Source organism: Mobula birostris, chromosome 7 (assembly GCF_030028105.1).
Source record: "Mobula birostris isolate sMobBir1 chromosome 7, sMobBir1.hap1, whole genome shotgun sequence".
NCBI lineage: Eukaryota > Metazoa > Chordata > Chondrichthyes > Myliobatiformes > Myliobatidae > Mobula > Mobula birostris.
This window is the reverse complement of record NC_092376.1, coordinates 64,227,844-64,241,519: the sequence shown is the minus strand read 5'-3', so window position 1 is coordinate 64,241,519 and position 13,676 is coordinate 64,227,844. Positions and strand designations below refer to the sequence as shown.

Sequence of the window (13,676 nt, the reverse complement as noted above, 5' to 3'; positions counted from 1 at the left end):
AATATTTTGTCCACAACTGAAGTAAGCCTCACTGGTCGATAATCCTAGAGTTGTGCTTACTTCCTTTCTTGAACAAAGGAATAAAGTATGCCACCTTTCAATTATCTGGTAGTACTACTATGGCCAGTGAGGATGCAAAGATCATCGCCAGAGGTGCTGCAGTCTCTTTCTTTGCTTCCTGTAGCAACTGGTGACACATCCCATCCTTCCCCTGGGATTTATCTCTCCTATTGTTTTTCAAAAGTTCTAGCATATTCGCTTTCTTAATGTTGACATGCCCAGGCATATCAGCCTCTTTTACATGGCCCTCACAGACATCAAGGTTCATCTCACTGGCAAATACTGAAGAAAAACATTCATTAACGACCTCCCCTACCTCCTCTGACTCCCAAGCACATACTTCTTCTTATATCCTGGATTGGTTCTTCCCTCACTCTGGGCGTGCTTCTGTTCTTCACGTAAGTGTAGAATGCCTTGGAGGCTTTAAGGCCATAAGATATAGGAGCTGAAATAGGCTATTCGGCCCATCGAATCTGGTCTGCCATTCAATTATGGGCTGATTAAATTCTTCCAGTCATCCCCACTCTGCTGCCTTCTCCCCTTATCCTTTGATACCCTGGCTAATCAAGAACCTATCTATCTCTGCCTCAAATGCACCCAATGACTTGGCCTCCACAGCCACTTGTGGCAACAAATTCCACAGATTTACCACCCTTTGACTAGAGAAATTTCTCCACATCTCTGTTCTAAATGGATGTCCTTCAATTCATGCCCGCTTGTCCTAGACTCCCCTACCATGGGAAGTAACTTTGCCATGTCTAATCTAAATCCTACTCACCAAGACCATCTCGTGCTTCTGTAGAATGAGTGGTTTATATGTTTAGCAGCTAGTTTCTTCCATCTAATGGCAAAAACCAACATAAAACAAAAGCCTTTTTTATTATTGCTTGTTCTGATTTGAAATAATGTTCATTTAATACATTTCACGTACTTTTGGATTATAAATCGCATACATCACCAGTCGTTGGTTTATGAATTTGCAAATATTTTAATGTTTCTTATCAGAACGCACTTAGTGGATTATTCACAAGACAAAAATATTTCGGTAATTATTTTTGTCTAGATACTTTTGTTTTCCAGCACATGGCAAAACTTATACATTTGGGTTAAGTAAAGAGAATTATTTAACAATAATCTTAAAGCTTAGTCATCAAAACTCAGCTCTTATATAATTGAGCCATGTAAAAACTTTTGCCTTGATCTGTTTTTTGAATGAGAGGGGTCAAAAATAAAGTGATACATTTATCACACATTATAGGAGAAGCATAGTTTACAGGTTAAATTTAAATGTACGTATTTGAGCTATGCTAGCTGTAAACATTGATTTCTTTTGACAGCAATGGTGCTTTGGATCCTTGGTCAAGTGGAGGTGTGACTAAATCTATCTCCAGTACCTTGCCTGTTATTTTTATTCCTGAAGGAGCTCATCATTTAGATCTGCGTTCCAGTAATAAACAGGATCCTTCCTCGGTCCGAAAAGCGCGATCTCTGGAACTTAATTATTTTAAAAAGTGGATAAAAGAAGCAAAACTTCAATCACATGGCAGCTCCAGTTCTATATGAACGTGGAATAAAGTTCTTAAAGTTTGCTGATTTCTCAATTGATTTACAATAGTTCCTTTTTGGAGTTTGCTGTGGGGTAATTTACACCTATCAGGATCCTGATATTCCTTACAAGAAATTTTATATTTTGTAATTGTGTCTATAACTGAGTGATACTAGTCTAAAACCAAGAGGAAGTATCAATCTAGTTTATTTAATCCAATTTGGGCTTTGTTAATCTGTTACCTTTTATGTGCCGATATAACCATTAACATGTTTCATTATTATTTTGTATTAATTTGCTTTCGTGAATTGTGGTTTGCTGGTCAGATCTTGATTTCAAATTTAAATTGTATTTTGCTGGATTTGTGAACATTTCCATTGTTTGAAAACTGAAAATGATGTAAAACAAGTTTCAGTGGCTCAGACCTTGCCATTTTAAGACTTGTAACTCAAAATGCACATCTTTTACTATTATAATTTTTAATATTCTACCCAGTGCCTTTCAATGTTACATTTATCCTGTTATCATTTGTCCTTTTGATACCATGCTGTACCTCTGAATAAATTAAATTCAGTTTCTGCATGTCATGTATTTAGTCCAGCTTGCTGCATTCATATCTTTCACATTCAATTTTGCGACATTTTCTAAGCAGTTTGTGCATCATCCGATTTGCAGTTGGAGTATTTTTATATTTTCGGTTGCTGACAAGGTCATTCTAAAATGATTTTGAAAAGATGTTGATATGTTGCCTTTTTGAATTGTATGTTGATGGGACTCCCACATGGCTGCTGGTTTGGGATTGCTGAATAATGAAGGTTTTATATTTGCAACTGCTGTGTGATCCGGAAGAAATCTGCAGGCAGTGAGGCTCCCTTGTGCCTCTCACTTAGTTCTTCCAGGAGAGTTTGAAAGGTGCTGGTGTAGAACTGCTCATCAGAGATGCAGCATAACTACAACCAATACTTCATGAGAAGCTGTAGCTTCGTTCTTCCAATCAATTGGGAAATAGTCCATGACATTCTTGGGGTGCCAAGCAAATGCTGAGATTGCTATAGGGGAGGGGAGAGCAAAAGCTAAATTACAGTGCTTTTGTGATACTGAACATAGAAATGTTGTGGTCTAGCATAATGTTGCTATGCAGTACATGATAAGAGTTGACTGGAAATCTGGAATGGATGGGAAGGGGTGGAGCAAGAGCTGGCAGATGCTAGGTGGATCCAGTGATGTGGGGGTGAGGATCTAAGTCTGAGAGTAGTGCCAGATACTTGGGGGGGGGGGGGGGAACGTGATAGGTGCAAGTGACAAAGGGCTGAAAAGGAAGGTGAAGCAAGGGATAGATGAAGGGAGCTGTGGAGAGCAGAGGTGAACAGTGGGGGAGGGGAACCAGAGGATGATGGAGAAGATGGGGGCCAGGTAAATCAGGAAGAGAGAGAGAGAGAGAAGGGCTGGGGGGGGGGGTGGTGTTGCTGGTTACCAGAAGTTGAAGAATTCAATGTTTATGGTTCTGGGTTGTGGACTACCTGCGTGAAATCTGAAGCCCTGTTTCTCTGATTTGCATTTAACCTCAATCAGTGGAGGAGACAGAGAGTAGACGTGTCTGTGTGGTAACGGGAAGGGGAATTAAAATGTCTGGCATCCAGGAGATGGAGTGTCCACATCATATGGAGGAAGATGATCGATAAAGTGGTTGCCCAGTTTGCATTCTGTCTCACTGATGTAGAGGAGGCTACAACGGGAGCACCAGATTAATCTGAAACACTTCCTCATCTGGGAGGGAGTTTCCAGGCCAAGATTCTCTTCATCCTGTCCATCACCCATGTTCCTTCCACTGGTTCCTCTCCCCCTCTGCACCCATCTCCATCCCTTGCCTCCCTTCCTTTATTCTGTGGTCCACTTTCCTTTCCTATTAGATTCTGTCAGCATCAGCTCCTTTTCAGTGGCACTGGTACTAATCCCACTCATCCCAGCTCCTTGTCCCTCTCCCCCCCCCCCCAAAAAAAAAAACCCACCTGGTCCATCTACGGTGACATGCAAAAGTTTGGGCACCCCTGGTCAAAATTTCTGTTACTGTGAATAGCTAAGCAAGTAAAAGATGACCTGATTTCCAAAAGGCAGAAAGTTAAAGATGACACATTTTTTCTATATTTTAAGCAAGATTACTTTTTTATTTCCATCTTTTACAGTTTCAGAATAACAAAAAAGGAAAAGGGCCTGAAGCAAAAGTTTGGGCACCCTGCACGGTCAGTACTTAGTAACACCCCCTTTGGCAAGTATCAGAGCTTGTAAATGCTTTTTGTAGCCAGCTAAGAGTCTTTCAATAATTGTTTGGGGGATTTTCGCCCATTCTTTCTTGCAAAAGGCTTCTAGTTCCGTGAGATTCTTGGGCTGTCTTGCATGCACTGCTCTTTTGAGGTCTACCCACAGATTTTCGATGATGTTTAGGTCGGGGGACTGTGAGGGCCATGGCAAAACCTTCAGCTTGCGCCTCTTGAGGTAGTCCATTATGGATTTTGAGATGTGGCACAGGACTTGTTTCCAAAATGCATCAGGCTTGTTTAGATATGGACTGATGAAGTTAAAATAGAACTTTTTGGCTGCAATGAGCAAAGGAATATTTGGAGGAAAAAGGGTGCAGAATTTCATGAAAAGAACACCTCTCCAACTGTTAAGCACAGGGGTGGATTGATCATGCTTTGGGCTTGTGTTGCAGCCAGTAGCATGGGGAACATTTCACTGGTAGAGGGAAGAATTAATTCAATTAAATACCAGCAAATTCTGGAAGCAAACATCACACCATCTGTAAAAAAGCTGAAGATGAAAAGAGGATGGCTTCTTCAACAGGATAATGATCCTAAACGCACCATTTAGAAAATAGCCTATGCTTTTATTCCTTCTACCGAAGTGCATGACCATACACTTCCCGACACTGTATTCCATCTGCCACATCTTTGCCCATTTTCCTAATCTGTCCAAGTCCTTCTGTAGCCTCTCTGCTTCCCCAACATTACCTGTCTCTCCGCCAATCTTCGTATCATCTGCAAACTTGGCAACAAAGCCATCTATTCCAACATCTAAACTGTTGACATGCATAGAAGCGGTCCGAACACAGACCCTGTGGAATGCCACTAGTCAACAGTAGCCAATCTGATAAGGATTCTTTTATTCTCACTCTTTGCCTCCTGCCAATAAGCCAATGCTCTATCCATGCTTGTGCGTTTCTTTCCTGTAATACCCTAAGTTCTTATCTTGTTTAGCAGCCTCATGTGCGGCACCTCAAGGGGTAATAACTGTTCTTGAATCTGGTGGTGTGGTCCTGACGTTCCAGTTCCTTTTTCCTGATGACAGCAGTGAGAAGAGAGCATAGCCTGAATGGTGGGAGGTCTGTGATGATGGATGCTACTTTCCTGTGACAGTGCTCAATGGTGGGGAAGATTTACCCGTGATGGAGTGAGCCATATCCACTACTTTTTGTAGAGTTTTCTGTACAAGGACTTTGGTGTTCCCATACCAGGCTGTGTTGCAACTAGTTAATATACTCTCCACCACACATCTATAGAAGCTTGTCAAAGTTTTGGATGACATGCTGAATCTTCACAAACTTCTAAGAAAGTATTTGAACAAAAACTGTAGCTAAATTTACTGTTCAGATAGTTAAACTTAGTACAGCTTTTTCTGCAAAATCTAAAATGAAGCAAGTTAGCAACATACTAAATAATTCAGAGTGCACGTAACGTAGAAACTTGTGTACTGTAGGGACCTGTGCAAGTGCAGTAACTCTTTGGAGTGCGAGTAGGTGAGTGAGTTGTGGTTGAGGCTTAAATAGATGGAAAACAGGGCTTGACTTTCTGAGGAAGAGTCAGAGGAGAATTTATTGTATTTCTCTTTGTTAGGATATGTTGTGTAAAAGATTTTAGCTGGGGTGAATGTATTTTGAATTGTATGCATCAGAGTGTCTTGAAAGTGTTATTAGTAACTCTCATACACCCCCTCATACCTACATCTTGATGAGGACCCCACTCCAGATTATCATAAAACTGTCTCTGACACCATCAGAGACTTCATCAACTTGGGAAAACTCTCATTCGCTATCTCCAAGCTCATAGTTCCCTTACCCTGTACTGCTCGTTACTACCTCCTACTCAAAATCCACAAACCTGACGGTCCGGGTAGGCCTACTGTCTCTGCCTGCTCCTGCTCTAATGAACCTATGTCCTCATACCTCGACTCCGTTCTATCACCCTTGGTTCAGTCTCTTCCTACCTATGTCCATGACACTTCTCATGCTCTCGATCTCCTCCACCATTGTCAAGTCCCTGGCCCTGACAGCCTCATTTTCACCATGGATGTCCAGTTCCTATACACTCTATCCCCCACCAAGAAGGCCACAAAGGTCTCAGCTTTTTTCTCAATAAAAGAAACAATCAGTTCCGCTCTACCACCACTCTGCTCCATCTGACAGATCTGGTCCTCAGGAATTTTTCCTTCGGCTCCTCCCACTTTCTCTGGACTTGACGGGTAGCCATGGACCCCAACTATACCTGCCTCTTTGTTGGCTATATAGAACAGTACATGTTCCAAGCTTTCCCTGGCACTGCTCCCCAACTCTTCCTCCATTACACTGATGACTGCATTGGTGCTGCTTTATGCACCCATGCTGAGCTCGTCAATTTCATCAACTTTGCCTCCAACTTCCACCTTGCCATTAAATTCTCTTGGTACTTTACTGACACCGGTCCCTCTTCTCAATCTTTCAGTCTCCATCTCTGGAGACAAACTGTCGACCAACATCTTTAATAAACCTACCAATTCCCCCAGTTATCTTAATTATAACTCTTCCTAATCTGAGGAAAGACATCCTTGCCATAGAGGGAGTACAAAGAAGGTTCACCAGATTGATTCCTGGGATGGCAGGACTTTCATATGATGAAAGACTGGATCGACTAGGCTTATACTCGCTGGAATTTAGAAGATTGAGGGGGGATCTGATTGAAACGTATAAAATCCTAAAGGGATTGGACAGGCTAGATGCAGGAAGATTGTTCCCGATGTTGGGGAAGTCCAGAACGAGGGGTCACAGTTTGAGGATAAAGGGGAAGCCTTTTAGGACCGAGATTAGGAAAAACTTCTTCACACAGGAAGTGGTGAATCTGTGGAATTCTCTGCCACAGGAAACAGTTGAGGCCAGTTCATTGGCTATACTTAAGAGGGAGTTAGATATGGCCCTTGTGGCTAAAGGGATCAGGGGGGTATGGAGGGAAGGCTGGTATGGGGTTTTGCGTTGGATGATCAGCCATGATCATATTGAATGGCGGTGTAGGCTCAAAGGGCCGAATGGCCTACTCCTGCACCTATTTTCTATGTTTCTATGTTTCCTACCCTGTCTCCTTTGACAATGCTATTACCTTTTCTCAGTTCCTTCATCTCTGCTGCAGCTGTTCCCAGCATGTAGCTTTCCTTTCCAGAGCATCAAAGATGATCTCCTTCTTCAAAGAATGAGGTTTCCCTTCTTCCATCCTTGATTCTGCTGTCTCTCACATTTCCTCCATTTCCCAAACATCAGCACTTACCTCATCTTCCCACCACTTTAACAGTGATGGAGTTCCTCTTGTCCTTATCTACCACTCCATGAGTCTCTGCATCCAATACAGCATCTTATGCTACTTGTACCATCTCCAAAGGGATCCTACCACTAAACATACCTTTACCTCCCCCCTCCCACCCTCTGCAGAGCTCGCTCGCTCCATAGTTCCCTCATCTGTTCATCTCTCCCCACTAATCTCCCTCCCGGTACTTATCCCTGCAAGTCGCCAAAGTGCTACATGTGCCCATTCGTTTCCTCCCTCACTTCCATTCAGGACCCCAAACAATCTTTCCAGGCGAGGCAACACTTCACCTGCAAATCTGCTGGGGTCTTCAATTGTGTCCGGTGCTCCCGATGCAGCCTCTTCTACATTAGTGAGTCCCGTCATAAATTGGGAGACTGCTTCATTGAGCACCTCTGCTCCACCCACCAAAAGTGGAACTTCATTGTGGCCAAACACATTCATTCCAATTCCCATTCCTACATGTCGGTCCATGATCTTCTTTTGTGTCAAGATGAGGCCATCCTCCTCTGTCTAGGTAGCCTCCAGCCTTATTGCATGAACATTGATTTTTCCTTCTGGTAAAAAAATTCCCAACCCCTTTGGTATTCCCCACTCTGGCCTCTTGCCTCTTCTCATCAGCCTATCACCTCTCCCAGGGTCTCCCCCTCCTTCCCTTTCTCCTGTGTTCCACTCTCCTCTCCTATCAGATTCCTTCCTCTCCAGCCCTTTACCTTTCCTATCCATATGGCTTCACTTATCACCTTTGAGCTATTTTCGCCCTAACCTTTTCTTCCTTTCTCGTACTGAAGAAGGTCTCAGCCTGAAATGTCGACAGTTTATTCACTTCCATAGATGCTGCCTGATCTGCTAAGTTTCCGCAGCATTTTGTGTGTGTTGCTTTTAACAACTTGATATTTTGTTTCTGAAGAAACGTTTATACATTGTCCTATGGGTCCCTTTTCTGAACCAAGATAAAGTGAATAGTATGTGGGTAGAAGTGTTTTGTGGATGTAGTTATTTTAGTCAGTGTCATTAAATAGTTGAGAAAGGGATTGCTCTATTGGTGTTTGGACATGAACAACCTCTACTCTCTCTGGTTAAATCATGGAGCCAAGACACATATATGTGGCATCTACAGTATGTGGTCCTCTCAAACAAGCTGGAACAAAATATCCTGTGGAAAGAATGTAATCCACAAACCTATGTTATATGTCATGGCTGTGTAGCCAATGAACACTGTCAAGGTTCCTGGAATTTCTACTGTCTCCTTTTCAAAAGAATCTGACAGAGAAAATCTAATGAGAACTCAAGTTCAAGTTTAATTGTCATTCAAGCATACATGAACACTCGTGAACATGGCTGAACAAAACAGTGTTCTTCTGGGAATAAGGTGCAAAATTCAGTACCAGCAGTCATGCACGGCGCAAGGCACATATTGCTCATGTATATGATAGCAGTAAAACATACAGTCACTCTAAAAATATATATGTATTATAGCCCAAGTCCCTGGGTAACATGTCCTGTAAACTGATGTTAACGGCAAGTGCAGTCAGTTCTCAGCAGTCCACAGACAAATGTATGCATGCATGCATGAAATCCACCCTGTCATTCCACTGATCGAACACTGGAGGGCAGCACCAATGGAGAGTCCTGATCCCCAATCAGAATGGACACCACACTACACCACCTCCAGTGTCTCCTCTTCTGAAATGCTGCAACAAACAAATCCGTGGCTTGAGGCCTATTCCTTGCTACGGCCAAGGCCATGTTGCCCCCCCGTACCACCCCCACTGTCTGTCTCACCAATAAACAAGGAAAGTGGACTCCGCAGCAGTTTACATTATCAATGTCCATCAGGATCTGCAAGAGAAACATCTAGACAATCATTTACAGTTAGACTACACACCGCGCACTGACTCCAATGCCTTCCTGTAGCAGGCAGTAACATGGTCCGTACCAAGTCCAGCTCCTCCGCCAATGTGAAGCTCACTGATGGGGCAGATCTGCAGTACCTGAAGTTCGTAATGTCCAGTATTGTCCTGTGATCATAAATAAAGACATTTAAACAAGACAAAACACCTTTGGTTGACACCCAAGAGGATGCTACATCCGAATGCATCGCCATCTTACCAGAAGATCCCATGGGTGCTCATAGGTGCTCACCTTGATTACACCTCCCTGTTCCATGTAGTCAATGAAAAGGCAGATGTAGCTGAAGCCTAGGCCCATGACTACGCCTTAGATTCGTAGAAAGTGGAAGGAGCGATTCAAAAGAGGAGTGATTTAAGGTAACAACAAGTTCTGCCAGGCAGATGAGAGTATTGGTGGAGGGGAATTAGTTGAATCTTTGCTGTAGAAAGAAGTGGAACGCTTTGAGATCTTCCCAATGGGCGTGAAGATGTGAGACCATTTGCAGACCACTGCAACACCCCCTCCGTTCCCACAGTGACTTGTCCATCCTTGGCCTTCCCTACTGCCAGGATGAAACCAAATGCAAACTGAAGGACAAAACCTCATATTCTGCTTGTAGCCTACATGTACATGGCATGAATATTGAGCTTTCCAGTTTTAGGTAACCACTCCCCTTTTCTATTTTTTCCCTTTCCCCCCTCCCCCCCCCCACCCCTCCACTCTCCTTCTGGTTTTATGGACCTCCCATTTTTGTCTCTTTTCTCACATGTCCTATGGCCCTTCTTCACCCATGTTTATCCCCTTCCCCCTCCTGGCTCCATTCACCTACAAGCCATCACCCCTCCCCCACCCCATCTGATTCCAAATGTTATTCTTCTCTCCCCTAATGATGCCCATCCCACCTCCTTTATTTATCCACATCCAGCTCTGCTCACACTTTATGTTCCTGCTTATCTCCTGCCAGCAGCCATCTTCACACTTCCCCTCCCAAGTTGCTCCATCTGTTGTATTTCCCCTTTCTCTGTCTGTCATTCACCTGCCACAGTCTTCCATCTCTAGACCCGCTCACCTCCATCCCTGACACGACCTGCCTGCTATTTTGCACCCAATCACCAATCACCCCAGATATTTTTCTTACTGCTGCCCTTCTCCTCTCTGCTGGCCACTTTGCTTCTCCACTCTAGGTCCTCATGTAGGGTTTTGATCTGAAACGTCAACAATTTCTTTCCTCTCAATGAAGTTGCCTGACCCACTGAGTTTCTCCAGCACATTTTGTTTTTATTTCTCTGATTGTAGCACCAACAGCCTTTTATCAAAGTCAAAGAGAATTTATTATCAAAGTATATGCATGTTACCATATATTCCCCTGAGATTCATATTTCTTACAGACAATTTCAGTAGGTACAAAAGGAACACAATGAAATCAATGAAAAACCACACACAAAGACGGACAAACAACCAGTGTGCAAAAGACAACAAACTGTGCAAATATAAAAAAGAGAAAAATGATAACAAGAAATAAATATTGAGAACATGATTTGTAGAATCCATAAGAATGAGTCCATAGGTTGTGGAAACAGTTCATTGTCGAGGTGAATGAAGTTGAGGGAAATTATTCCCTCTGGTTCAAGAACCTTATTGCTGAGGGGTCGCAACTGATCCTGACATGGTGGTGTGGGACTTGAGTCTCCTGTACCTTCTTCCTGATGGCAGCAGAGAGAAGAGAGCATGGCTTGGATGGTAGGGGTTATGTCTTCATTCTGAACCTAGTCACTTTGATATTGTGGTTAATTGAGGTCAAGGTATTCTAGCTGTTGCAGTGTCGTATCCACCTTAATTCAAACAAATCTTTTATGCATCTATGGGTCTTAAAATTTAATTTATTTAACAAACAAAGGTTTGGAAGCAATGGGATACAGTGAAAGCATTAACCTCACTCATACTTAGACACTGGAGAAACTAAACTGCTAAGGGAACATTTATGAAGTAAAACGAGCAGTTAATGTTTTGGAATGCCACCTTTCATCTGGAACTTGCTCCTTTCCCTCTGTAGATGGTGCCTGATTAAGTTCCTCCAGCATCTTGGATGTTGCTCTTTGCTGTCTCTTGTGTCTCCTGATCCCCATTTCACCTGAGGTCACACTCAGTTGTCATTCAGCTGAAGGTAGAGAGTGACAGTCATCGTTTCCTCTTGCTATTCCTGCATTGTTCCCTTTTTTTCACCCATGAATCTGTTCTTCTCTCCACACTTACACATCAACCTGTGGCTCCTCAGTCAAAAATACATGAGCTTCCACATATCTGCTGACAAACTCTAAGTGAATCACGCTGTCACCTCTCTTCATTCCAGTATGTGAGAGGACTGTGGAGGCTTAAACAACAATTATGTTCAAGGTCAAAGATACAGTGCCTTGGAAAAGTATTCAGCCCCACAACCATTTTCACATTTTCCTGTCTCATATTCTAAATTTAAAATATAGTCACATGGATTTTTTTTTATCTAATCTACAAAACATTTTGCATCATGTCAAATCAAAAGAAGAATTCCAAAGCCTGTCAACAATTTACTAAAAATTAAAAAAACAAAATTGTGAGGCTGAGGAAGTATTCATCCCCTTTGTAATTACTACGCTAACTTTCCTCAGTAGTAATATATTACCTTACCAACTCACCCAATTTGTTGATGTAGAGAATTGGAGGATCATTGTTTTTAATGAATTCTTAAGAATACTGTAAATACTCCCTCTCTTCTTAAGGTCCAACAGTACAGTAGATTTTCAACAGACCAAACCACAATGAAGACAGAAGAGCATTCAAGACTAGTCAGGGAAATGTAATAGGGAAGCACAAATCAGGGGAAGGGTACAAGACAAGACCATCTCAAAGGCACTGAACTCAGTGCAGTCCATTGTGAAAAAGAAAAAATATGAAATCACAGCTTAGGTCAGAAAGTTCTTCTAAACTTAATTGCCAGCGAGGAATGGCACTTGTAAAAGAAGCCACTGTGACACCAACCGTCATTCTGAGTAAGCTCCAGAAGTCAGTGGCTGCAACTGGAGTGGAGTTTCATGGCTTCACAATCCCTAGGGCCATTCACAATATGGGTATTTATGGAAAAGTGGCAAGGAAGAAGCCCTGACTAAAAAAAAAGCATGCCCTTGCACTTAAAGACTTTGCAAAGTGTCACTTAGAAGATACTGTAAAGGTCTTATGATCGAATGAGACTAAAATATAATTCTTTGGCCTCAAAACTAAGCAGTTTGTGTGGTTTAAATCTAATACTACACATTAGCCAGGTAACACCATCCCTACTGTAAAGCATGGTGGAGGTAGCATCATGCTAAGGGAATGTTTACAGTAGCAGGGTCTGGATTTATGGGAAGATGAATTCTGCTAAATACAGAAGGATCCTGGATAAAAAACTGCTAGCCTCTGCTGGAAAGCTTAAACTGAGGAGGAAGTTTGTCTTTCAGTAGGACAACACCCCAAAGTACACTGCCAGAGCAACTACGGAGTGGCTTCAGATGAAGAAAGCTGATGTCCCTGCTTGGCCCAGTTAGAGTTCCAGTCTTAACCTGATCGAACACCAAGACTCAAGATTGCTGACAACCACTGTTCCCCAACTAACCTGCTAACCTGGCATAGTTTGAGCCATTTTGCAGGGGGAATGGCCATTGTATGCTGCAAAGCTAATAAAGACTTATCCAAAAAGACTACCGGCTGTACAGCTGTGACAAACACTTCAACTACGTACTGAGCAAAGGGGGGTGAATACTTTAAAACTGCTGACATTTCAGTTTTTGAATTTTTAGGTTTTCATATTTTACAATTTTCCCTGCTTTTTGGGCTGTACTGTGAAAAAAGGAGCACGTGATTCACAAATAAAAATCTCAGTTAAATTGATCAAAATCCCTGGTTCTAATACTCATTTATGCGAACAGGGGGTTGGGGGCTGAATACTTTCACAAGACACTCACTGTAACTAGCTGTTCGAATACTAAGAGCATTGAGGGATGTGGAGTTTGTACAAGAAAGCATTGTTGAAGTAGAAAATCAAGCACAGTCTTATTAAACATGGATCAAGCACTTGGTACCTAATGACTTACTCTGTCTACTCTTATGATCATATCTTATGTTGTTGTATCAATCAGAAGTATGACAGTTCTCATTATTGAAGCACTCATTTCCCATTCTCAATTGTCTTCAAGTTCAATTCAGTGTTGTATGCATCCCCACCATGGTGGCATTGCTGTATCTGTCAGGAAATGTAGAAGTGGTTTGACCCAAACACAGAGCAGCGGAGACACATTTAGTAGTGAGCAACCCTTTTAATAATAACCTGCAAAATAACAAGCCGCGAGGGGCCACAAAGCAAGAGAGAATGGATACTTAACACAACAAGGCAACAAGGTAACTGAAGCCTGGGAGCAACTGGCCAAGGATGGCTGTTTAGTATGAGTGAATAAGGACCATGAATGAGAGCTGGGTTTAAATAGGTTGCAGCTGATGATTTGGGAATGAGTGACAGGCGATTCCTGTTAGCTGGGTGGAGACTGGTAGGTGCCTGCCTGTGC

The 13,676-nt window shown here is 42.5% G+C and overlaps 1 protein-coding gene across 1 annotated transcript in view; it reads left to right on the top strand.

Annotated features, from left to right (window-relative positions):
• prcp (prolylcarboxypeptidase (angiotensinase C)) overlaps positions 1–2,193 on the top strand; it is a 35,613-nt gene extending 33,420 nt beyond the window's left edge. The window contains exon 9 of the mRNA XM_072263301.1: positions 1,398–2,193. Within this exon, the coding sequence (XP_072119402.1) occupies positions 1,398–1,623 (226 nt within the window). The 3' untranslated portion in view covers positions 1,624–2,193. The remainder of the gene's footprint in view (positions 1–1,397) is intronic.
• Positions 2,194–13,676: the final 11,483 nt, after the last annotated feature.